Source organism: Rana temporaria, chromosome 12 (genome assembly GCF_905171775.1).
Source record: "Rana temporaria chromosome 12, aRanTem1.1, whole genome shotgun sequence".
NCBI lineage: Eukaryota > Metazoa > Chordata > Amphibia > Anura > Ranidae > Rana > Rana temporaria.
In genome coordinates, this window is record NC_053500.1 from 2666569 (window position 1) to 2692747 (window position 26179).

Consider the following 26179-nt stretch of genomic DNA (forward strand, 5'->3'; position numbering starts at 1 on the left):
GGTGCACCCTACTTCTCTGCCGTCATCGGTGCACCCTACTTCTCTGCCGTCATCGGTGCACCCTACTTCTCTGCCGTCATCGGTGCACCCTACTTCTCTGCCATCATCGATGCACCCTACTTCTCTGCCGTCATCGATACACCCTACTTCTCTGCCGTCATCGGTGCACCCTACTTCTCTGTCTTCACCGATGCACCCTACTTCTCTGCCGTCATCGGTGCACCCTACTTCTCTGCCATCATCCGTGCACCCTACTTCTCTGCCGTCACCGGTGCACCCTACTTCTCTGCCGTCATAGGTGCACCCTACTTCTCTGCCGTCATCGGTGCACCCTACTTCTCTGCCGTCATAGGTGCACCCTACTTCTCTGCCGTCATCGGTGCACCCTACTTCTCTGCCGTCATAGGTGCACCCTACTTCTCTGCCGTCATCGGTGCACCCTACTTCTCTGCCGTCATCGATGCACCCTACTTCTCTGCCGTCATCGGTGCACCCTACTTCTCTGCCGTCATCGATGCACCCTACTTCTCTGCCGTCATCGATGCACCCTACTTCTCTGCCGTCATCGATGCACCCTACTTCTCTGCCGTCATCGATGCACCCTACTTCTCTGCCGTCATCGATGCACCCTACTTCTCTGCCGTCATCGGTGCACCCTACTTCTCTGCCGTCATCGGTGCACCCTACTTCTCTGCCGTCATCGATGCACCCTACTTCTCTGCCGTCATCGATGCACCCTACTTCTCTGCCGTCATCGATGCACCCTACTTCTCTGCCGTCATCGATGCACCCTACTTCTCTGCCGTCATCGGTGCACCCTACTTCTCTGCCGTCATCGATGCACCCTACTTCTCTGCCGTCATCGATGCACCCTACTTCTCTGCCGTCATCGATGCACCCTACTTCTCTGCCGTCATCGATGCACCCTACTTCTCTGCCGTCATCGGTGCACCCTACTTCTCTGCCGTCATCGATGCACCCTACTTCTCTGCCGTCATCGATGCACCCTACTTCTCTGCCGTCATCGATGCACCCTACTTCTCTGCCGTCATAGGTGCACCCTACTTCTCTGCCGTCATCGGTGCACACAATAGCAGCAGTAGTATTAGGGTGGGCTGTTCACAGTAGTAGGGTGGGTAGTAGTTGCCGGGACACAGTAGTAGTAGGGTAGGTTGCACAGTGTAGATAGATGAGCAGCACACAGTGGTAGTAGTAGTAGCCGGGTAATAGTTTGAGTAGTAGGGTGGGTGGCAAAGTGGTAGTATGTGGGCAGCACACTGTAGTGATCGGGTGGGTGTCAATAGTAGTAAGGTAGGTGACACAGTGGTAGTAGTAGGGTGGGTGGTAGTAGTAAGGTGGGTTACACAGTGGTAGTAGTAGGGTGGTAGATAGGGTTGCCACCTCATCCCTTCAAACCCGAACACATATTGATTACACAGGTTCTGTGGCTGATTAAGGTGATAATTAAACTCACTTGGTGCCTCATCTGCCTCAGAACCTGTGTAATTCATATGTGTTCGGGTTTAAAGGGATGGGGTGGCAACCCTAGTGGTAGTAGTAAGGTAGGTGACACAGTGGTAGTAGTAAGGTGGGTAGGTAGGTGGTAGTAGTAAGGTAGGTAGGTGGTAGTAGTAAGGTGGGTAGGTAGGTGGTAGTAGTAAGGTGGGTAGGCAGGTGGTAGCAAGGTGGGTAGGTAGGTGGAAGTAGTAAGGTGGGTGGGTAGGTAGGTAGGTGGTAGTAAGGTGGGTAGGTAGGTGGTAGTAGTAAGGTGGGTAGGTAGGTGGTAGTAAGGTAGGTAGGTAGGTGGTAGTAAGGTGGGTGACACGGTGGTAGTAGTAAGGTGGGTAGGTAGGTGGTAGTAAGGTGGGTGACACGGTGGTAGTAGTAAGGTAGGTAAGTAGGTATTAGTAGCACACACACAGTGGTGGTAGTAAGGTAGGTGACACAGTGGTAGGAGTAAGGTAGGTAGTAAGGTGGGTGGTAGTAGTAAGGTAGGTAGGTGGTAGTAGTAAGGTAGGTAGTAGTAGTAAGGTAGGTAGGTAGGTAGTAGTAGTAAGGTAGGTGGACGGGTAGAGTAGCACACACACGGTTCCCTCTCCAGTCTCTCGGTGCAGTTTTGTGTTTTGGCCCTTAGAGGTCGGTGTGGAGCGGCGCTGTGGTTGTTGCAGTTCTCGGTGTTGGCCGGCAGAGGTCGGTGTTGGATGATTGTAGTACTCGTTCTCGGCCGGCAGAGGTCGGTGTTGGATGATTGTAGTACTCGTTCTCGGCCGGCAGAGGTCGGTGTTGGATGATTGTAGTACTCGTTCTCGGCCGGCAGAGGTCGGTGTTGGATGATTGTAGTACTCGTTCTCGGCCAGCAGAGGTCGGTGTTGGATGATTGTAGTACTCGTTCTCGGCCGGCAGAGGTCGGTGTTGGATGATTGTAGTACTGTGTTTCGGCCAGCAGAGGTCGGTGTAGAGAGATTGTAGTACTGTGTTTCGGCCAGCAGAGGTCGGTGTCGGATGATTGTAGTACTGTGTTTCGGCCAGCAGAGGTCGGTGTTGGGTGATTGTAGTACTCGGTGTCGGCCGGCAGAGGTCGGTGTAGAGTGATTGTAGTACTGTGTCTCGGCCGGCAGAGGTCGGTGTTGGATGATTGTAGTACTGTGTTTCGGCCGGCAGAGGTCGGTGTAGAGAGATTGTAGTACTCGGTCTCGGCCGGCAGAGGTCGGTGTTGGGTGGTTGCAGTACTGTGTTTCGGCCGGCAGAGGTCGGTGTTGGATGATTGTAGTACTCGGTCTCGGCCAGCAGAGGTCGGTGTCGGGTGATTGTAGTACTCGGTTTCGGCCAGCAGAGGTCGGTGTTGGGTGGTTGTAGTACTGTGTCTCGGCCAGCAGAGGTCGGTGTAGAGTGATTGTAGTACTGTGTTTCGGCCGGCAGAGGTCAGTGTCGGATGATTGTAGTACTGAGTTTCGGCCGGCAGAGGTCGGTGTTGGGTGGTTGTAGTACTGTGTTTCGGCCGGCAGAGGTCGGTGTAGAGAGATTGTAGTACTCGTTCTCGGCCGGCAGAGGTCGGTGTAGAGAGATTGTAGTACTGAGTTTCGGCCGGCAGAGGTCGGTGTTGGATGATTGTAGTACTCGGTCTCGGCCAGCAGAGGTCGGTGTAGAGAGATTGTAGTACTGTGTTTCGGCCGGCAGAGGTCGGTGTCGGATGATTGTAGTACTCGGTTTCGGCCAGCAGAGGTCGGTGTCGCGGCGGGTCACGTGACTGTAGGCCTGGGCTCCGGCAGCGTTGGGTAAGATGGCGGCCGCGGGCTCTCCGGACGGAGGTTCGGTGTTTCGGGTGTGAAGTCGGAGGGCGGTGAACGGACAGACGCTGCGGGGGAGGATGCGGGGCCGGCGGGGGAGACCTCCGAAGAGACCGGCCGTCCCGGTAGAGCCGCCCTCCGCGCCCCCCGGTCTCCGCACCCGGCTGAGGGGAAGCAGCCGCGGCCGGTGGAGGAGGAAGGCGCCGTCCCCCCCGCCACCCCCCGGACCGGTCCCGTGTACTGTCGGCCGCCGGCAGAGGAGGGGGAGGGGAGGAGGACGGGGAAGGGCCGCCGTCGCCACCAACATCAACCGGATCGTGTACGACGATTCCAGCGAGGAGGAGCGAGTCCGGGAGACCGAGGATGAGGAGGACGAGGAGGAGCCCCCCCCGGAGGAAGACCCCCTCCTCCTCCTAGACGAGGATTACCGGGAGGAGCAGGAGAGCGACGACGGCACCGACTACAGCGGATACAGCGGGACACCGGGTGAGGAGACAGCGACATCTACCGGGGACAGGGGGGAACTACACCGACCCCCCCATCATCCCCCCCCCAACACAGGGACAGGGGGGAGTACACCGACCGACCCCCCCCCCCCATATCCTCCACTTCATTCCCCCCCACACCGACTACAGCGGGACACCGGGTGAGGAGAGGCAGCGACACCTACCGGGAGACCGGGTACTACACCGACCGACCCCCCCAACACGGGGACAGGGGGAACTACACCGACCCCCCCCCAATCCTATCATCTCCATCCTCCACTTCACCCCCCCCAACACGGGGACACCTACCAGGGAGACCGGGTATTACACCGACCCCCCCCCCCCCCCCCATCCTCCACTTCACCCCCCCAACACGGGGACATGGGGGAACTACACCGACCCCCCCCCCCCCCCATCATCCACTTCATTCCCCCCAACACACCGACTACAGCGGAACACCGGGTGAGGAGACAGCGACACCTACCGGGGACAGGGGGGAACTACACCCACCGACCCCCCCCCCCCATCATCTCCATCCTCCACTTCACCCCCCCCCCCAACACGGGGACAGGGGGGAACTACACCCACCGACCCCCCCCCCCCATCATCTCCATCCTCCACTTCACCCCCCCCCCCCAACACGGGGACAGGGGGAACTACACCCACCGACCCCCCCCCCCCATCATCTCCATCCTCCACTTCACCCCCCCCCCAACACGGGGACAGGGGGGAACTACACCCACCGACCCCCCCCCCCCCATCATCTCCATCCTCCACTTCATTCCCCCCACACACCGACTACAGCGGGACACCGGGTGAGGAGACACAGCAGCGACACCTACTGGGGGGGGGAGGGGAACTACACCGACCGACCCCCCCCCCCCCCCATCATCCCCATCCTCCACTTCATCTCCCCCCCCTTCATCTCCATCCTCCACTTCATCCCCACACCCCCCATCATCCTCACACAGCGACACCTACCAGGGAGGAATAGGGGGTACTAGACCGCCTCCCCATTCATCCCCATCATCGCTACTATATCCCCCTCCCCCCACACAGCGACACATGGTGGGGTGGAGGGAACTGACCGCCCCCCAAATATCATCTTCATCCCTACTACATCACCCCCCCCCCCCCCACACACACACAGCGACACCTACCGCTTCATCCCTACTACCCCTCCCCCCCACCACCACTACACCCCCCATCATCCCCCCCCCCACAGGAGACCGGGTATTTCACCCATCATCCTCCACTTCATCCCCCCAACACCTACCAAGGGGAGGGGTACTACACCAACCCCCCCCATCATTGTCATACCTCCACTTCATCCCTCCCCTACACAGCGACATCTACGGGGGAGACCGGGAACTACACCGACCTGTACCCCCGATATAGACCCCTCCGACTTCACCCTGTACCCCGATATAGACCCCTCCGACTTCACCCTGTACCCCGATATAGACCCCTCCGACTTCACCCTGTACCCCGATATAGACCCCTCCGACTTCACCCTGTACCCCGATATAGACCCCCCCGACTTCACCCTGTACCCCCGATATAGATTCCCCCTCCGACTTCACCCTGTACCCCGATATAGATTCCCCCTCCGACTTCACCCTGTACCCCCGATATAGATTCCCCCTCCGACTTCACCCTGTACCCCCGATATAGACCCCTCCGACTTCACCCTGTACCCCCGATATAGACCCCCTCCGACTTCACCCTGTACCCCGATATAGACCCCCCCGACTTCACCCTGTACCCCCGATATAGATTCCCCCTCCGACTTCACCCTGTACCCCGATATAGACCCCCCTCCGACTTCACCCTGTACCCCCCATATAGACCCCTCCGATTTCACCCTGTACCCCCGATATAGACCCCTCCCACTTCACCCTGTACCCCCGATATAGACCCCTCCCACTTCACCCTGTACCCCCGATATAGACCCCTCCGACTTCACCCTGTACCCCCCAATATAGACCCCCTCCGACTTCACCCTGTACCCCCGATATAGACCCCTCCGACTTCACCCTGTACCCCCGATATAGACCCCTCCCACTTCACCCTGTACCCCCGATATAGACCCCTCCGACTTCACCCTGTACCCCCGATATAGACCCCCCTCCGACTTCACCCTGTACCCCCGATATAGACCCCTCCGACTTCACCCTGTACCCCCGATATAGACCCCTCCGACTTCACCCTGTACCCCCGATATAGACCCCTCCGACTTCACCCTGTACCCCGATATAGACCCCCTCCGACTTCACCCTGTACCCCCGATATAGACCCCTCCGACTTCACCCTGTACCCCCGATATAGACCCCTCCGACTTCACCCTGTACCCCCGATATAGACCCCTCCGACTTCACCCTGTACCCCCGATATAGACCCCTCCGACTTCACCCTGTACCCCCGATATAGACCCCTCCGACTTCACCCTGTACCCCCGATATAGACCCCTCCGACTTCACCCTGTACCCCCGATATAGACCCCCTCCGACTTCACCCTGTACCCCCCCGATATAGACCCCTCCGATTTCACCCTGTACCCCCGATATAGACCCCCCTCCGACTTCACCCTGTACCCCCGATATAGACCCCCCTCCGACTTCACCCTGTACCCCGATATAGACCCCCCTCCGACTTCACCCTGTACCCCCGATATAGACCCCTCCGACTTCACCCTGTACCCCCGATATAGACCCCTCCGACTTCACCCTGTACCCCGATATAGACCCCCCTCCGACTTCACCCTGTACCCCCGATATAGACCCCTCCGACTTCACCCTGTACCCCCGATATAGACCCCTCCGACTTCACCCTGTACCCCCGATATAGACCCCTCCGACTTCAACCTGTACCCCCGATATAGACCTCTCCGACTTCACCCTGTACCCCCGATATAGACCTCCCCCGACTTCATTCTGTACCCCCGATATAGACCCCTCCGACTTCACCCTGTACCCCCCGATATAGACCTCTCCGACATTACCCTGTACCCCCGATATAGACCTCCCCCGACTTCATTCTGTACCCCCGATATAGACCCCTCCGACTTCACCCTGTACCCCCCGATATAGACCTCTCCGACATTACCCTGTACCCCCGATATAGACCCCTCCGACTTCACCCTGTACCCCCGATATAGACCCCTCCGACTTCACCCTGTACCCCCCGATATAGACCCCTCCCACTTCACTCTGTACCCCCGATATAGACCCCTCCGACTTCACCCTGTACCCCCGATATAGACCCCTCCGACTTCACCCTGTACCCCCGATATAAACCCCCCTCCGACTTCACCCTGTACCCCCGATATAGACCCGCCCTCCGACTTCACCCTGCACCCCCCGATATAGACCCCCCCTCCGACTTCACCCTGCACCCCCCGATAGACCCCCCTCCGACTTCACCCTGTACCCCGATATAGACCCCTCCGACTTCACCCTGTACCCCGATATAGACCCCTCCGACATTACCCTGTACCCCCGATATAGACCCCCCTCCGACTGTGACGGTATCGGTATGATATCCCCGTCAACGTTCCCTTCTTCCCATAACGACAATCACCCCAATATTCCACGAGGAGGGATATCCCTGGAATCGCCCAGAAAGCCACACATGAGACAAGCTTACTGCTGGAACAAGACACTTTATTGACACAAAAACTCAGCTTATATGTGGTTACAGCCTGTTAGGAACGCCCCCCTCACACAGTGGGGTTTCCCATACAGATTATAGGAGACAAGTCGGAGCCGACCATGCAGACATGTTTCTTTAGATAAAGACATCAGCGGAGTTAATTACTAGGTGTAACAGCCTGACCACAATGAAGCAATCAGAATAATTAACATGAGCCCCTTATCTAATCATTGTAAACAGTAAGGCCGGTCTCCTTCCCACACACAATAAATCAATTACCATTTGAACTAGGGAGCTGGCTGAGGAAGGGTCATTAACATGTCAATAGCTTGTGACACATGAACCAAGCAGGGAGATTTACACTGACATCCTTCACAATGGCCCCCCTTTTTCTCCCTGCTCCGGCAAACCCGGTTGGACCTTCCCTGGTCCAGTAGGGTTGACGGGTTCAGAGCTTTTAGTCCGAGGTTAACTCCGTTTGGCGTGACTGACCTCCATTGGTAACTGCTTCCGACTCAGGTATGCTACCGGGTCGTCAGATCACACGCCGGTCAGTCCCCAAGTCTTTGTGCGATCTGCAAAGTCACCAGAAGTCAGTGTGAAGACAGCGAATGGGTCTGTGCGCCGCCGTCTAGGTGTCCCGCTATGGGAGGGGGCAGGTTATGGCTCTGAAGTGACAATCACAGGAGATTCATAAAAAGAAAAAGTTATATTTGTTGAAATGCTGTAGCACTGGTGCTCAGAGTCCGGGGGGGGGGGGGGAGAGGGGACTCAGAGCCCCATAAGGTCAGCCACCCCCTGCTCCCTCCGCAGCCGCCGGTTCTCCTCTTTGAGCTTCTCCAGCTCCATCTCCAGTTCATGGAGCCTGGGGGGGTCAGCCCGCTGTGACCTCAGGTGGTTGTTCTCCTCCTCCATGCGGCTTATGCACTCCTCCAGCTCTATGTACTCACGGATCAGATCCTGCTTGCTCATGTCCTGCAGGCTCTCCACGTGGTCCTTCATCATCAGGAACTGGGTGGTGGTGTAAGGGGCCACCGGTGGGCCCTTGGCGAACATCTCAGCCCGCATCTGGGGCGCCCGCTGCGATTCCATCTCCTCCAGTCGCTTCTTCTCCCAGGTCCGCTGGTTATATGACTTCCAGGACCTCTTCTTCTTGGAGGGTAGCTGGCGGTGCCTCTTTCTGCCCAGCTCCCTCCAAGGCCCCTCCGGCTCATGGCGGTCGCCCATGACCAGCTGACAATGGTGTTCCCTGTTGTCCGTAATAACAGATTGTACCATGAGGGCTTCGTAAGGGGTGCCCAATGGTTCTTCCGGACCCAGCTCCTGGAGATCCCAAGCCGAGTCTACACAATGGGCTGCTGCTGGTGGGCGGTACCCAGGTTGAGACCAATTTGACCTGGTGTTGTCGTTCATGGGGCAATTCTGCTTGAAGTGACCCAACTGTTTGCACCGGAAGCAGCGTTGTTCGTTGTCCTCCTGGCGTGGGTAGCGAGGGCTAGATGTCATCGGTCTGTTAGGCGGTTGGTATCTAGCGGCTGGTGGGTGTGAGGGCGCCGTTGGTTGTGGAGGTTGTACCCGTGGTGTGACCTGGTTTGTCTTGCGAGTAGGGGTGTAACGGATCGTCACCGATCCGTGATCCGAACGGGCCACCCCGTTCGGATCGGCACACCCCGCGATCCGCGGAGCGCTCCGGAGCCTAGGCCTAGGAAAGTCCCCGGCTTCGGCCTAGCTCCGGAGCGATCTTGCTCCACCCAGTCTGCTTGCCAGAGCCCAGCGTGACACGCCTCCCCGCCTCCCTGGGGAGGCGTGTCACGCTGTGCACTGGGCTCTGGCAAGCCGACATGGAGAGGGAATAGTAGCAGAGAAGCACAAGTGTGAGAGGAGGAGGAGGGGGGGGAGCACATTTCACGGGTGGATTAAAGAGGAAGCAGGTGAGGCTGTTTGGGACTTGTTAAAAGTACAATCTTGATGTTTTTACAGCTCTATATATATATATATAGAGCTGTAAAAACATCAAGATTGTACTTTTAACAAGTCCCAAACAGCCTCACCTGCTTCCTCTTTAATCCACCCGTGAAATGTGTGTGTGTGTGTGTATATATATATATATATATATATATATATATATATATATATATACATACATACATACATACATATATGTATATATTACACACACATTTTTTTTTTTTTTGCACTGATCCGAAAATGATCCGATCCGTGACTCCTGATCCGAGGATCGATCCGATCCGTGAGTTTTTTGATCCGTTACACCCCTACTTGCGAGTATCCGCATATTCATCCGCCAACTTCGCGGCCTCTGGTAGAGTCATGGGCCTGCGATCTCTCACCCAATCTTTGACATCCGTCTGGATGTGATTGTAAAATTGCTCCAGGAGCATTAGTTGCAAAATGTCCTCTGCGGTGGTGGCCTGGCTGCTGTTAACCCAGTTAGAGGCCGACAGGGACAGCTGGCATGCCCATTCTGCGTAAGAGTCTTTCGTGGTTTTGCGTGAGTCCCTGAACTTCTGTCGGTGGGACTCTGGGGTTACTGCATAACGAGCCAGGAGCGCTTCTTTAACCCGGGCGTAGCTATGGATATCCTGATCTGGCACGGTCCGGAAAGCATCAGAAGCTTTGCCTGACAGTTTGCCTGACAATATTGCAACCCACTCTCTTCTAGCAATTCGGTGCAGGTTACATTGTCGCTCAAAGTCTGCCAGGTAGTTATCAATTTCACAGTCCTTTTCATCAAAAGCTTTAAAAGCGCTAAACGGAATCTTCCTTGCGTCTGCTGTGCTGTACTCACTGTTCGTAGAAGGTGCGGCTGCTTGTTGGACTGCTGCCAGTTTTAACTGTAGCTCTGCGTCCCTTATTTGTTTATCCTTCTGTAGTTCTGCGTCCCTTATTTCTTTAGCCTTCTGTAGCTCTGCGTCCCTTATTTGTTTAGCCTCCTGTAGTTCTGCGTCCCTTATTTGTTTATCCTTCTGTAGTTCTGCGTCCCTTATTTGTTTAGCCTCCTCCGCTAACAGGTCCATCACTTTCAGAACCACATCCGGCGTTGGGTTCGGGCCGAACCACGCTAGCTTCTCTCTCATTAGCTTGTTGGCTGGCGATTCCTCCTCCTGAATCACTGGTGTCTCCATCTCTTGTACTGCTGGCGTTGCTGCAATCCCGTCCTCCTGGTCTAGCTCCATTAATTCTGCTATGATGACCCGCTTGGTTTTGTTGCTAGCGATCCTTCCACGAACTTCCAGTAGTTCTTCCAGTGTCTGCTTGGAATCCGGGTGTGAAGGGGAATAGAAGGGAAAAATCCCGCTGCTACCAACCAATTGTGACGGTATCGGTATGATATCCCCGTCAACGTTCCCTTCTTCCCATAACGACAATCACCCCAATATTCCACGAGGAGGGATATCCCTGGAATCGCCCAGAAAGCCACACATGAGACAAGCTTACTGCTGGAACAAGACACTTTATTGACACAAAAACTCAGCTTATATGTGGTTACAGCCTGTTAGGAACGCCCCCCTCACACAGTGGGGTTTCCCATACAGATTATAGGAGACAAGTCGGAGCCGACCATGCAGACATGTTTCTTTAGATAAAGACATCAGCGGAGTTAATTACTAGGTGTAACAGCCTGACCACAATGAAGCAATCAGAATAATTAACATGAGCCCCTTATCTAATCATTGTAAACAGTAAGGCCGGTCTCCTTCCCACACACAATAAATCAATTACCATTTGAACTAGGGAGCTGGCTGAGGAAGGGTCATTAACATGTCAATAGCTTGTGACACATGAACCAAGCAGGGAGATTTACACTGACATCCTTCACACCGACTTCACCCTGTACCCCGATATAGACCCCCCTCCGACTTCACCCTGTACCCCCGATATAGACCCCTCCGACTTCACCCTGTACCCCGATATAGACCCCTCCGACTTCACCCTGTACCCCCGATATTGACCCCCCTCCGACTTCACCCTGTACCCCCGATATAAACCCCCCCTCCGACTTCACCCTGTACCCCCGATATAGACCCCCCTCCGACTTCACCCTGTACCCCCGATATAGACCCCCCCGACTTCACCCTGTACCCCCCCCGATATAGACCCCGACTTCACCCTGTACCCCCCCGATATAGACCCCGACTTCACCCAGTACCCCCCGATATAGACCCCTCCCACTTCACTCTGTACCCCCGATATAGACCTCCCCCGACTTCATTCTGTACCCCAGATATAGACCCCTCCGACTTCACCCTGTACCCCCGATATACTTGCCCCATCCTTTACCCAAATATTTTTCTCTATACCAATCCGATACTCTTCATATCCACCCATACTGTACCCCATCTTTCCTACCCAACCCCCGTACCCCTCTCTAACCAGTCCCCGGTAGTTTCTGGGTCACATTGATCTCTCTGGGGCCTGTCTCTGGGGGCCTGTCTCTGGGGGCCTGTCTCTGGGGGCCTGTCTCTGGGGGCCTGTCTCTGGGGGCCTGTCTCTGGGGGCCCGTCTCTGGGGGCCCGTCTCTGGGGGCCCGTCTCTGGGGGCCCGTCTCTGGGGGCCCGTCTCTGGGGCCTGTCTCCTACATTACTGACATCCAGCAGAAGAATGAATATGAAGATTGCATGGCAAAGTGGGGGTCAGGGTCAGGCGGTGGGTAGCGGGCGCCTAAAGCCCAATATGTCGTTGCAGATAAAATCCGCCAAACACAATCCAAGTGAATCACAAATATAAGATATGTAAACTTTTACTGTTTTTCTCTTTAAAGCAGCCTCAGCATGAGTAGAAAAGCCTGTCCACTGCCAGCATGTTGCAGAGAAGGACCTCTCTTTGTAGAAGCAGTGGCCTCTCTGCAGTGCCGGAGTCCGAGTTCTACAATCGGGGAGCGTGAGATTTGCTGGTTGCACAGCTATAGGTCTGGTTCCGGGGGAGGGAGTGTCGGGCTTCTGCAGAGAGGCCACTCTGCTTGGCGCCACTTCTGCTTGGCGCCGTTGGCAAGCTGGGGGGGTGGGTGCGTCGCGGGCTGGCGGCCTGCTGGGAGGGGGCGTCGCGCTGGGCGCAATCGGCCTGCGGGGGGCGGTTGTGACGGGAGCCACAGTGGCAGACCGGAGCGGTGGGGCTACAAGGGGTGGACAGGAGCCTTGGGGAGACCGGAGCCGTGGGGGCCACAGTGGCAGATTGGAGCTATGAGGGGACCGGAGCGGTGGGGCCACAGTGGGCAGACCGGAGCCATGGCGAGACCAGAGCGGTGAGGCCACAGTGGGCGGACCGGAGCATTGGGGCCACGGGGGCAGGCCAGAGCGATGGGGAGACCGAAGCGGTGGGGCGCACCGGAGAGATGGGGAGACTGAAGCGGTGGGGCGGACCGGAGAGATGGGGAGACTGAAGCGGTGGGGCGGACCGGAGAGATGGGGAGACGGGAGCGGTGGGTCCACAGGGGGCGGGCCAGAGACGGGAGTGGTGAGGCCACAGGGGGCGGGCCAGAGACGGGAGCGGTGAGGCCACAGGGGGCGGAGACGGGATCGGTGAGGCCACAGGGGGCGGACCAGAGACGGGATCGGTGGGGCCACAGGGGGCGGGCCAGAGACGGGAGCGGTGAGGCCACAGAGGGCAGGCCAGAGACGGGAGCGGTGAGGCCACAGGGGGCGGACCAGAGACGGGAGCGGTGAGGCCACAGGGGGCGGACCAGAGACGGGAGCGGTGAGGCCACAGGGGGCGGGCCAGAGACGGGAGCGGTGAGGCCACAGGGGGCGGAGACGGGAGCGGTGAGGCCACAGGGGGCGGACCAGAGACGGGAGCGGTGGGGCCACAGGGGGCGGGCCAGAGACGGGAGCGGTGAGGCCACAGAGGGCAGGCCAGAGACGGGAGCGGTGAGGCCACAGGGGGCAGACCAGAGACGGGAGCGGTGAGGCCACAGGGGGCGGGCCAGAGACGGGAGCGGTGAGGCCACAGGGGGCGGGCCAGAGACGGGAGCGGTGAGGCCACAGGGGGCGGAGACGGGAGCGGTGAGGCCACAGGGGGCGGAGACGGGAGCGGTGAGGCCACAGGGGGCGGGCCAGAGACGGGGTAGCGGTGAGACCACAGGGGGCGGGCCAGAGACGGGAGCGGTGAGGCCACAGGGGGCGGGCCAGAGACGGGGTAGCGGTGAGGCCACAGGGGGCGGACCAGAGACGGGGTAGCGGTGGGTCCACAGGGGGCGGACCAGAGACGGGAGCGGAGAGGCCACAGGGGGCGGACCAGAGAAGGGTGCGGTGAGGCCACAGGGGGCGGGCCAGAGACGGGAGCGGTGGGTCCACAGGGGGCGGACCAGAGACGGGAGCGGTGAGGCCACAGGGGGCGGGCCAGAGACGGGGTAGCGGTGAGGCCACAGGGGGCGGGCCAGAGACGGGGGTAGCGGTGAGGCCACAGGGGGCGGGCCAGAGACGGGGTAGCGGTGAGGCCACAGGGGGCGGGCCAGAGACGGGGTAGCGGTGAGGCCACAGGGGGCGGGCCAGAGACGGGAGCGGTGAGGCCACAGGGGGCGGGCCAGAGACGGGGTAGCGGTGAGGCCACAGGGGGCGGGCCAGAGACGGGGGTAGCGGTGAGGCCACAGGGGGCGGACCAGAGCCGGGGTAGCGGTGGGTCCACAGGGGGCGGACCAGAGACGGGAGCGGAGAGGCCACAGGGGTCGGACCAGAGAAGGGTGCGGTGAGGCCACAGGGGGCGGGCCAGAGACGGGAGCGGTGGGTCCACAGGGGGCGGACCAGAGACGGGAGCGGAGAGGCCACAGGGGGCGGACCAGAGAAGGGTGCGGTGAGGCCACAGGGGGCGGACCAGAGACGGGGTAGCGGTGAGGCCACAGGGGGCGGGCCAGAGACGGGAGCGGTGAGGCCACAGGGGGCGGACCAGAGAAATGGGGAGACAGGAGCGGTGGGGTCACATGGTGGGGACTAGAAATGGGGCAGAATGTAGAGATTGAGAGATATGTAGAGATATTTGGCTGCCATCTCCAGTGGAAGGACTGTTGGGAGTTCGGAGTCGCCCCCCCCCCGCTATGTGATGGGGCCCCCAGAGCCCCTGTGTGTATAATCACAGCCCCATTGGCGCAGCCTCATCTGTGCCCATCATTGAAAGAACAATAATAACTTTATTAGAAATACACATTTAAAGGGTCACTAAAGGAAAAAAATTTTTTTGCTGAAATGACTGTTTACAGGGCATAGAGACATAATAGTTAACTGATTCCTTTTAAAAATTATTAAAAATTGATAAAAAAACAATCATATAATGTGCCTGCAGTGTAGTTTCGTTTTTGCTGTTGTTTGCTGGTTCTCTGATGTACAGAGAGCCACTAGAGGGCAGTCAGCCAATAGAGAGCAGTGATACTTTGTCTAAAACTCCTCAGCACCAATCCAGTTTCGTTTTACACACAATAATCACATTAGTGACCACCGTGAGAAATCTCCCAGCACTGTGGTTATCAGGAAACAGGCAACCAGGAAGTGTCCAAAACAGAGAGGATTTACAGCAACATGAAAGCAAAAACGAACAATGAGGACATGAAACCAGGACTGCAGCAAGGTAAAGGAAGCTATTTAGCTAAAAAAAAAAATTCCTTTAGTGACCCTTTAACAAATTGAAGCCAAACTCCATCTCACACTTTATCATCAGTTACAGCAAACATTTTATTTTTATTTTTGGTATAAAGGTTTTACATCAATAAAGACTGATTATTGTAAGTACCCCTGTCAGTTATTAATGGTTTGTCTCATCTCTGTAACTGCTACATATGCAGGACAGCTTGTTCCGTTGTAAAACAGACCTACTGGCCAGATCACCAGATGAAAATAAGACTGTGTGTTAATATACACGTTTCCCGGGGTTAGGGCCACAATCGGGCTCACCGTTCTTACTGGCGCATCCGGGAAATGACCCGACGGTTCTCTCTGCTGGCCATAGAGGCTACCAGAGGCCACATCGTCTCTGATCACCTCTATGACCTTGGAGGACCCGAGCGAAGTCATGACGTCACTTTTGGTTGAGTTGAACATCCCTTGTAATAGGAATAAGTGTTAAAAACCTTGATGGTTTACAACCCTCTAATTTCCCCCCAAAAATAACTGCTGCACAAATACTGTGCGCCATATAAAATTACAACAATCTTACTCCCTAGGGTGTCTGCTAAATATACAGTATCTGACAAAAGTAAGTACACCCCTCACATTTGTGTAAATCTTTTCATGTGATAACACTGAAGAAATGACACTTTGTATCTACAATGTTGTGTAGTGAGTGTACACGGGAGGGGGGGGGGGTGTACACAGGGGGGGGGGGTATCTACAATGTTGTGTAGTGAGTGTACACGGGAGGGGGGGGGGGGTGTACACAGGGGGGGTATCTACAATGTTGTGTAGTGAGTGTACACGGGAGGGGGGGGGGGTGTACACAGGGGGGGGGGGTGTACACAGGGGGGGGGTATCTACAATGTTGTGTAGTGAGTGTACACGGGAGGGGGGGGGGTGTACACAGGGGGGGGTATCTACAATGTTGTGTAGTGAGTGTACACGGGAGGGGGGGGGGGTGTACACAGGGGGGGGGTATCTACAATGTTGTGTAGTGAGTGTACATGGGAGGGGGGGGGTGTACACAGGGGGGTATCTACAATGTTGTGTAGTGAGTGTACAGCTTGTATAACAAATAACTCAACACACAGCCATTAATGTCTAAACCACTGGCAACAAAAGTCAGTACACCCCCTAAGTGAAAATGTCCAAAAAGCGGCTTTACCTGGGGGAACCCGATGAAGGGGGAGGGGGCAGGAGCACCGGTTGGGGGACCCCAGAGAAAGAGGGTCAGGAGTGCTCTGTGCAAAACCATTACACAGAGCAGGTAATTATAGCCATGTTTTGTTGTTTTTATATAAAAAAATAAAATAAAGCTTTATTAGCACTTTATTAATTCTTATGATTAAGTCTTATTGACGAAACGCGTAAGCCACTGTACTTTGTACATTGCTCTCGATGTAATAATGTGACTTTTTCACAAGGACGAGTTACAGGTGTTCTATCATAAAGCCACTACTCATCAGAATGTGCAACAGAAGGGACATTCCGTCGCGGCCATCTTGGTACACCCCGCACTCGCCCGTATGCAAGCGGACATCTTTTTACACCCGCCGGAGTCTCGCATTTCACTTATTTTTACCACTAGACTGAACTTATATCATGAGATGCAGGATTTGGAAGTCATGTTGAATTTTGAAAAGCAGTGGCAAGCCCCCTAATCCCACAGGTTTGCTAATCTGACAGAACACCCTCTGAATCAACATCAAAACAGTTCTACGGAGTTCAAAATAGACTGGAACCTTGGATTCCGAGTATAATCCGTTCCAGTAGAATGCTTGTAATCCAAAGCACTCACATATCAAAGCGAGTTTCCCCATAGAAGTCAATGGAAACGAAAATAATTGGTTCCGCATTGACTTCTATGGCATGCAATACCTCATGTGGCCAGAGGTGGGGGGGGGCGCTGGAGAGCCTCGGAAAAGGGCCGAGGACAGCTCAGCGGAACTCAGAAAACCTCAGAGTATTTCCGAGTTATTCCGAACTGTTCTGATTTGCTCCGGCGCCCCCCCCCCCCCTTTACCGCAGGCCAAATGCGGTACTGCACACCGCTGTGGCTTGACCCTGCTCGTTTTGCGAGACAACATTCGCAACCCGAGTCAGAATAAAAAAAATACAGCGTTTCGCGCAATCTGAGGTTTCACTATATAAGTTCAGTTGCTGTTAAAAATAAATGTAAAATGCGAGACTTCGGTGGGTGTAACAAGATGTCTGCTTGCCGGCTTCTGACTCTAGGCTTAGTGCGGCGGTGTACCAAGATGGCCGCGACGGAACGTCACTTTGGTTGCATGTTCTGATGGGTAGCCGTTATCTGACAGAACATTGGCTCATCAACTTGTACCTCCAATATCTTCTGGGGCCCATGCCGAGTGGCTGCGTAGTGGGGGGGGAGGGGGGGGGGTCACTCCGTTGGCGTTGGCATTGGCACCATTCTTGGAACACCTTGCATTTTTCTTGGTGAATGTAAGGCCGGGGTGTCAAACTCAATTTTGTCCAGAGGGCCAAATCAGAACGATTGCCCCCAAAAGGTCAGTTTTTATCTGTTAGACTAGATGTTCAGGACATCCAACCCCCACCCATCCTTGGGTCAAACCCCCCCCCCTTCCCCCCCCCCCCCCTACTGTGTGCTGCTGCTGGGGGCACTGCTGGAAAGCAGAAAGTGCAGGGGCTGGAAAGGTGCAAGGGCCACATGAAATGGCATGGAGGGCCAGATTCGGCCCACGGGCATTGTGTTTGACACGTTGGGTAAGACGTTCCTTGGTGGGATGATATAATCTCCACTTTGTCCAGTCACTGAATGGTTTGCGCTAATTTGACCAAAATGCAAAGCGTTCCATCAATGGTGCCTATGTGGATTGAGTGACCCTTAGCGGCCCCACGGGTATAACCCATATTAATCGTTCGTCTTGGCTGGACCAATCAAACGGCACTAAAATCCATCCCTGGAGTTCAGCTATTTATCTTGATCCTTCTAACAAATTTTCTTCTCTGTTAACAGGAAGGCGAAAACCGCGGATCCACCGGCCGCGGTCCCCGATATACGAGGAGAAGGACGTCCCGCCTCTGGAGTTCCCCAAGTCTTCGGAAGATTTGCTGCTGCCCTCTGAGCACCTGATGAGCGTGATCGCCGTCTACGAGGTGCTGAGGAACTTTGGCACGGTCCTGCGGCTCTCCCCTTTCCGCTTTGAGGACTTCTGTGCCGCTCTGGTCAGCCAGGAACAGTGCACCCTGCTGGCCGAGACGCACGTCGCCCTTTTGAAGGCCGTCCTTCGAGAGGAGGACACCTCCAATACTACCTTCGGACCGGCCGACTTGAAGGACAGCGTCAACTCCACCCTTTACTTCATCGACGGCATGACCTGGCCGGAGGTGCTGCGCGTTTACTGCGAAAGCGACAGGGAGTTCCACCACGTTCTTCCCTTCCAGGAAGTGGACGATTATCCGTACGGCCCCATAGAGAGCAAGGTGCAGGTGCTGCTCTTCCTGGTGGACCAGTTCCTGACCACCAACATAGCCCGCGAGGAGCTGATGTCCGAGGGCGTCATCCAGTACGACGACCACTGCCGCGTGTGCCACAAACTAGGGGACTTGCTGTGCTGCGAGACCTGCTCGGCCGTCTACCACCTGGAGTGTGTGAAGCCTCCTCTGGAGGAGGTGCCGGAGGACGAGTGGCAGTGCGAGATTTGCGTCGCCCACAAAGTCTCAGGCGTCATTGACTGTGTGGCTGAGATCCAAAAAAACAAACCTTACATAAGGCACGAGCCAATCGGCTACGACCGCCACAGACGGAAATACTGGTTTCTAACCAGACGCATCATCATGTAAGTGAAGCGCTTTTCTAGTTCTCGGTAATGCAAAGTGCTGCAATCAGGACAACCAATCCAAGGTCTTGTTTACTGGGGATGTCCTTTTTTTATCAGCGAGTACCGATACTTTCTGTCAAGTAATCGCTGATACAGAGTACTGATACTGTGCCCCGCCGCTCTCCCCTCTCTTCCCCAGCCTCCAGCCGCTCTCCCCTCTCCTCTTCCCCAGCCTCCAGCCGCTCTCTCCTCTTCCCCAGCCTCCAGCCGCTCTCCCCTCTCCTCTTCCCCAGCCTCCAGCCGCTCTCCCCTCTCCTCTTCCCCAGCCTCCAGCCGCTCTCTCCTCTTCCCCAGCCTCCAGCCGCTCTCCCCTCTCCTCTTCCCCAGCCTCCAGCCGCTCTCTCCTCTTCCCCAGCATCCAGCCGCTCTCCCCTCTCCTCTTCCCCAGCCTCCAGCCGCTCTCCCCTCTCCTCTTCCCCAGCCTCCAGCCGCTCTCTCCTCTTCCCCAGCCGCTCTCTCCTCTCCTCTTCCCCAGCCTCCAGCCGCTCTCCCCTCTCTCCTCAGCCTCCAGCCGCTCTCCCCTCTCTCCTCAGCCTCCAGCCGCTCTCCCCTCTCTCCTCTTCCCCAGCCTCCAGCCGCTCTCCCCTCTCCTCTTCCCCAGCCGCTCTCCCGTCTCCTCTTCCCCAGCCGCTCTCCCGTCTCCTCTTCCCCAGCCGCTCTCCCGTCTCCTCTTCCCCAGCCGCTCTCCCGTCTCCTCTTCCCCAGCCGCTCTCCCCTCTCCTCTTCCCCAGCCGCTCTCCCCTCTCCTCTTCCCCAGCCGCTCTCCCCTCTCCTCTTCCCCAGCCGCTCTCCCCTCTCCTCTTCCCCAGCCGCTCTCCCCTCTCCTCTTCCCCAGCCGCTCTCCCCTCTCCTCTTCCCCAGCCGCTCTCCCGTCTCCTCTTCCCCAGCCGCTCTCCCGTCTCCTCTTCCCCAGCCGCTCTCCCGTCTCCTCTTCCCCAGCCGCTCTCTCCTCTTCCCCAGCCGCTCTCCCGTCTCCTCTTCCCCAGCCGCTCTCCCGTCTCCTCTTCCCCAGCCGCTCTCCCGTCTCCTCTTCCCCAGCCGCTCTCCCGTCTCCTCTTCCCCAGCCGCTCTCCCGTCTCCTCTTCCCCAGCCGCTCTCCCGTCTCCTCTTCCCCAGCCGCTCTCCCGTCTCCTCTTCCCCAGCCGCTCTCCCGTCTCCTCTTCCCCAGCCGCTCTCCCGTCTCCTCTTCCCCAGCCGCTCTCCCCTCTCCTCTTCCCCAGCCGCTCTCCCCTCTCCTCTTCCCCAGCCTCCAGCCACTCTCCCCTCTTCTCTTCCCCAGCGACTCTCCCCTCTCCTCTTCCCCAGCCTCCAGCCACTCTCCCCTTCCCCAGCCTCCAGACACTCTGCCCTTCCCCAGCCTCCAGACACTCTGCCCTTCCCCAGCCTCCAGCGACTCTCTTCCTCTCCCCAGCCTCCAGCAACTCTCTTCCTCTCCCCTTCCCCAGCCTCCAGCGACTCTCTTCCTCTCCCCTTCCCCAGCGACTCTCTTCCTCTCCCCTTCCCTAGCCTCCAGCGACTCTCTTCCTCTCCCCTTCCCCAGCGACTCCTCTTCCTCTCCCCTTCCCCAGCGACTTCTCTTCCTCTCCCCTTCCCCAGCGACTCTCCCTTCGACTCTTCCCCAGCCTCCAGCCACTCTCCCCTTCCCCAGCCTCCAGCGACTCTCCCCTTCCCCAGCCTCCAGCGACTCTCTTCCTCTCCCCTTCCCCAGCCTCCAGCGACTCTCTTCCTCTCCCCTTCCCCAGCCTCCAGCGACTCTCTTCCTCTCCCCTTCCCCAGCCTCCAGCGACTCTCTTCCTCTCCCCTTCCCCAGCCTCCAGCGACTCTCTTCCTCTCCCCTTCCCCAGCCTCCAGCGACTCCTCTTCCTCTCCCCAGCCTCCAGCGACTTTCTCTTTCTCTCCCCCCTCCGGCGGCTCTCCCCCCAGTGGCTCCAGCCATCCATTGTACCCCACCCCCCTCGGTCCCACTGTACCAGTTTGCCGCAACCACCAATGGTGGTAGCTTGGGTTCTTTAAAGTTTTATCTTTTACAAGTGTGAATGGATCCTTGGCTCCTAGGGTTAAGGGATGAATTCATTGATCTATGTATTTATTTTATTTATTATTTTTATTTATTTATTGTTAGGGATTTATTTATTTTTGTTTTTTATGGGGGGGGGGGGGGTTAATTTATTATTATTACCGTATTTATCGGCTTATAACACACACCTTAATTTTAAGGAGAAATTTTCAGGAAACAAAAAAACGTACTTTTTAAATAGCTTTGAAGCAAAATTAGGGTCAGTGCCCATCTGTAGCCCCACTATTGCCCATCGGTGCCGCCGCCCCCGATCAGTGACCATCAATGCAGCCTGATTAGTGCCCATCTGCAGCCTCACCATTGCACTTTGAGCACCCATCTGCAGCCTCACCACTGTTGCCTCACCATTGTCCATCAGTGCAGCCGGATCGGTGCCCATCTGCTGCCTCACCCATTGCCCATCAATGAAGAGATGCCGGATTACAGAGCGGCACTGGAATACAAAGTCCCGCCTCCTGGACTGGCTCCAGTGACAGAACACTGGTCCAATGTCGGGACATGAGACGTCTATCATAGTAGCTGGTCCAGGAGGCGGGTCTTCGCATTACATTGGCCGCCGAGTATTCAGGAGATCCCGCTCTGTGTAATCCGGCGGCGCTCGTCTCTCCCCCCCCCCTCCCCCTCCGAGGCAGCCCAGGTAAAATATCAGCGTGTAACACGCACAGGGGGGAAAGGTACGTGTTATACGCCGATGAATACAGTATTTCATATTTATTTTGTTTATTTTATGATTAGTATTAAATGTCATTATTTATTTTGATTACGTTTTTGCATTTGAGCCGGAGCACAGAGTAGCTCCAAAACTTTTGAGGTTCAGGCGTTTTGCTGCAGGCCAATCGGAGGGGGGATGTGAACCACCATAGGGAGCCATAGATTTTATTTTCTCCCCGATAGTTTTGGAGCTTCCAGCTTCAGCGGGCCCATTGTTATCAAAGGGGAGAATAGTTCCCCATTGTTGGTGTCAGTGGGAGGAATAGTGTCCCATCATTGGTGTCAGTGGAAGGAATGGTGCCTCATAGTTGGTGTCAGTGGGAGGAATAGTGTCCCATCATTGTTGGTGTCAGCGTGAGGAATGGTGCCTCGTTGGTGTCAGTGGGAGGAATAGTGCCCCATACATAGTTGGTGTCAGTGGAAGAATAGTTCCCCATTGTTGTCAGTGGTAGGAATGGTACCCCATTGTTGGTGTCAGTGGCAGGAATAGTGCCCCATTGTTGGTGTCAGTGGGAGGAATAGTACCCCATTGTGGGAGGAATAGTACCCCATTGTGGGAGGAATAGTACCCCATTGTGGGAGGAATAGTACCCCATTGTGGGTGTCAGTGGGAGGAATAGTACCCCATTGTGGGTGTCAGTGGGAGGAATAGTTCCCCATTGTGGGTGTCAGTGGGAGGAATAGTACCCCATTGTGGGTGTCAGTGGAAGGAATAGTACCCCATTGTGGGAGGAATAGTACCCCATTGTGGGAGGAATAGTACCCCATTGTGGGAGGAATAGTACCCCATTGTGGGAGGAATAGTACCCCATTGTGGGAGGAATAGTACCCCATTGTGGGAGGAATAGTACCCCATTGTGGGAGTCAGTGGGAGGAATAGTACCCCATTGTGGGTGTCAGTGGGAGGAATAGTACCCCATTGTGGGTGTCAGTGGGAGGAATAGTACCCCATTGTGGGAGTCAGTGGGAGGAATAGTTCCCCATTGTGGGTGTCAGTGGGAGGAATAGTACCCCATTGTGGGTGTCAGTGGAAGGAATAGTACCCCATTGTGGGTGTCAGTGGGAGGAATAGTGCCCCATTGTGGGTGTCAGCGGGAGGAATAGTGCCCCATTGTGGGTGTCAGCGGGAGGAATAGTGCCCCATTGTGGGTGTCAGTGGGAGGAATAGTGCCCCATTGTGGGTGTCAGCGGGAGGAATAGTGCCCTGTAGTTCAAACAGACAGGCAAGGGTCACATGTGGCCCGCAGGATGCAGTTTGGAGACCACCGCTCCACAGCGCCCCCTCAGGTGGCTATTTCCATAGCATCTGACATGTAAAAAGTATCAGATTTATAAAATCTGAAGGGTGTCCGGCTCGGGCCTTGGCTGCCAGTAGGTGACTCTCTTCTCTTCCTGTGTAGAGAGGAGTATTCCGAGGAGGAGAAGAAGATCTGGTACTACAGTACAAAGCTGCAGCTTGACGAGCTGTTAGACTGCCTGGACCGGACGTATTATGAGGCCGACCTGTGCAAGACCCTGACGGACCTCCGAGAGGAAATCCACCGGCACATGGATATCACCGAGGAGCTGACCAACAAGGCCAAGGGCAACAACCGCTCCTATCTGTCTGTGGTCAATGGTAGGTACCCACCCAGGCCTTTGAGGCCTCGGGACCCATGCTTGGGTTTGGTTCTGAAGACTTCAAGGGGCCCCATAAATAGAACCCTCAGTCGTTTCCCTTTTCTGTCCTTTATAGACGAGATAACGGAACGTCAGAAAGCCAAGCTGGAGGAAGAAGAGAAGAACAAGGTCCTGGCGGAGGGGGAGAAGTCGGCGGAGATCGCTGCAGCGGAGGGGGAGAAGTCAGCGGAGATCGCTGCAACGGAGGGGGAGAGTAACAAAGAGCCTAATCCCGCCTCCAATCCAGAGGGGGAGGGGCTGGACAAAGAGCAGAAAGGAGGTGAGAATGGGGCCCATTTATACTTAAAAACCATTTTGTCCGTTTATCTATTTTGTTGATAATACTTTGTGAATAATTTAAACTCAGCGCTGCTCCTATATTACAATAAAACTTCTGACGTATATAAATGTATACAAATGTCTATAGCAACACATATAACATAAAGTGCTTAGTGCTGATATTGTGCAAGATAAATGCAATCAATAAAAAGTCCATCAAATTGTGACGAGTTGTGCTCCCCCTCCTGGGTCCCCCCCACTCATCGGAAATACGCCTGTATACGCCAATACGGGGTCTCCCATCCACTGAAGAGGTTGGTATTGCTGATCATCTAATACAGGGTTTGACAAATTTTCTTGGAATCTAGGAGCCAGCTAAAAAAGTTAGGAACCTAGAAAACGCGCCCCGTCCCGACGAGCTTGTGCGCAGAAGCAAACACATATGTAAACGGTGTTTAAAAACCGCACAAGTGAGGTATGGCCGCGATTGGTAGAGCGAGAGCAATAATTCTAGCTCTAGACCTCCTCTGTGACTCAAAACATGCAACCTGTAGAATTTTTTTAAACTATGGAGATTTTAAAGGGTAAAAGTTTGTCGCCATTCCACGAGTGGACGCAATATTGAAGCGTGACATGTTGGGTATCAATTTACTCGGCGTAACATTATCTTTCACAACATAAAAAAAAAATTAGGATAACTTTACTGTTGTCTAAAATTTTTTTCCAAAAAAGTGCGCTTGTAAGGCCGCTGCGCAAATACGGCGTGACAGAAAGTATTGCAACGATCGCCATTTTATTCTCTAGGGTGTTAGAATAAAAAATATATATAATGTTTGGGGGTTCTAATTAGAGGGAAGGAGATGGCAGTGAAAAATGACACATTACAACTGCTGTTTTACTTGTAATGCCAACGGCCACCACCAGATGGCGCAGGTCACAGAAGGAAGCTTGGCACTTCACAAGGCCGCCAAGCCGCAGCCTCAATTACCGGCCATCGCAGGCCTGCCGCGATCGCAATATTTCAGGCTGTGTCTAGCCTTGTCCAGTTAGGAGGAAAGTGGACAAAGACCTGTGTGCAGAGGTCTGGGGGATTGGGGTGGGGGGGAGGGTGGGTTCCTAAAACTTTAGCTTCTTCAGTTACAGTGATTGTAAAGTCTCTCGTTCTCTGCATGAAGGTGAGTGCAATACCCCCCCCCCCCCTTTCTTAGGGTGGGGAGATGCACTTGGGGTTAGGTTTAAAGCTCATAGGTCAAAAGTCAATTGGGGTTGGGGTTCATGTGTTAGGGGGTTAGGCTTGGGGGTTAGGGTTCCCCTTGAAGAATAAGGCTAGGACTCAGGAATTGGAACAGGGTCCTCCCCCCCTCCCCCAGAGGTCAGAAGGCGGGTTCCCAGAGGTCAAAGGTGATGAGGCGTGGCTGACCCACCCCCACCAAAGTGTACCACCTACCCCAACTAAGTTGGGGAGTGAACAAGTCGGGGGGGGGGGGAGTGTTTTGCCCCCTTCTTAATATTTACCTGAGCCCCATCTCAAACCAGAGATGTGCACAAGAGCTCCGGTTCTCCCAGGTCTCTTTCTCCTCATTGGCTGAGACAGCAGTGGGTGCCATTGGTTCTTGCACAACGCTGTATTCCGTCCTGAAGTAGAAGTCCGGTTGGTGAACCTTTGTAGGTAAGTCGGCTTGTCTGAGTTGCTGGCGGAAGATAAAGAGTCGTCTTGAACTTTCCTATAATGCTTACTTTTGTTTTTGTTAATTACAGAGACAGTCAGTGAAAAAAGCAGCATGGAGCCCCCTTCATCCACCAATGGCAGCCAACCCTCCGAGACCCCCAACAAGGACTCTGAAGACAAGACTGTGCCGAGCAGCAAAGCGTCAGAAAGCAGCGCTGACCCCGAACCGGCCTCTTCATCCTCCACTACTACTTCCGGTAACATCCCTCCCGATCCATCCATCCACTCTGTCCCTGTCCTCATCCACCGATCCACTCCACTCCGTCCCTGTCCTCATCCACCGATCCACTCCATCCCTGTCCTCCTCCACCGATCCACTCCATCCCTGTCCTCCTCCACCGATCCACTCCATCCCTGTCCTCATCCACAGATCCACTCCGTCCCTGTCCTCATCCCACAGATCCACTCCGTCCCTGTCCTCATCCCACAGATCCACTCCATCCCTGTCCTCTTCCACCGATCCACTCCGTCCCTGTCCTCTTCCACCGATCCACTCCGTCCCTGTCCTCATCCCACAGATCCACTCCGTCCCTGTCCTCATCCCACAGATCCACTCCATCCCTGTCCTGACCCATTGATCCAGTCCTTACACACTCCAGCTCAGCAACGTCCGAAGATCTTTTAACGGCTTGCTCCTTCCAAATGTAGTAGTTAACAGGTGGAATCTGGTGGATCCAATCACCTTTTGGCTTTGTAGGTTTTATCTTCTTTGTTTTTGGTTGGGTGACCCATTAATATTTTAAACTACATCTGTATGACTTTTGGGGCATTGTTGTATTTCTGCTGCATGTCTGCCTTCCGCCTTCTGTGCCCTCGGATCGC

General features: G+C 55.5%; 1 protein-coding gene across 6 annotated transcripts in view; it reads left to right on the top strand.

Moving 5' to 3' along the window:
- Nucleotides 1-3230: 3230 nt before the first annotated feature.
- The window catches only part of BPTF (bromodomain PHD finger transcription factor), a 74039-nt gene continuing 51090 nt past the window's right edge, over nt 3231-26179 (top strand). For 5 of the 6 annotated variants that reach the window (XM_040331872.1, XM_040331875.1, XM_040331874.1 and 2 more), the window contains exons 1-5: nt 3232-3773; nt 18038-18860; nt 23091-23308; nt 23426-23629; nt 25387-25554. In XM_040331872.1, the coding sequence (XP_040187806.1) occupies nt 3368-3773; nt 18038-18860; nt 23091-23308; nt 23426-23629; nt 25387-25554 (1819 nt within the window). In that variant the 5' untranslated portion in view covers nt 3232-3367. Of the gene's footprint in view, nt 3774-18037; nt 18861-23090; nt 23309-23425; nt 23630-25386; nt 25555-26179 lie in introns of all 6 variants that reach the window. The other variant, XM_040331871.1, reaches the window with a different exon arrangement.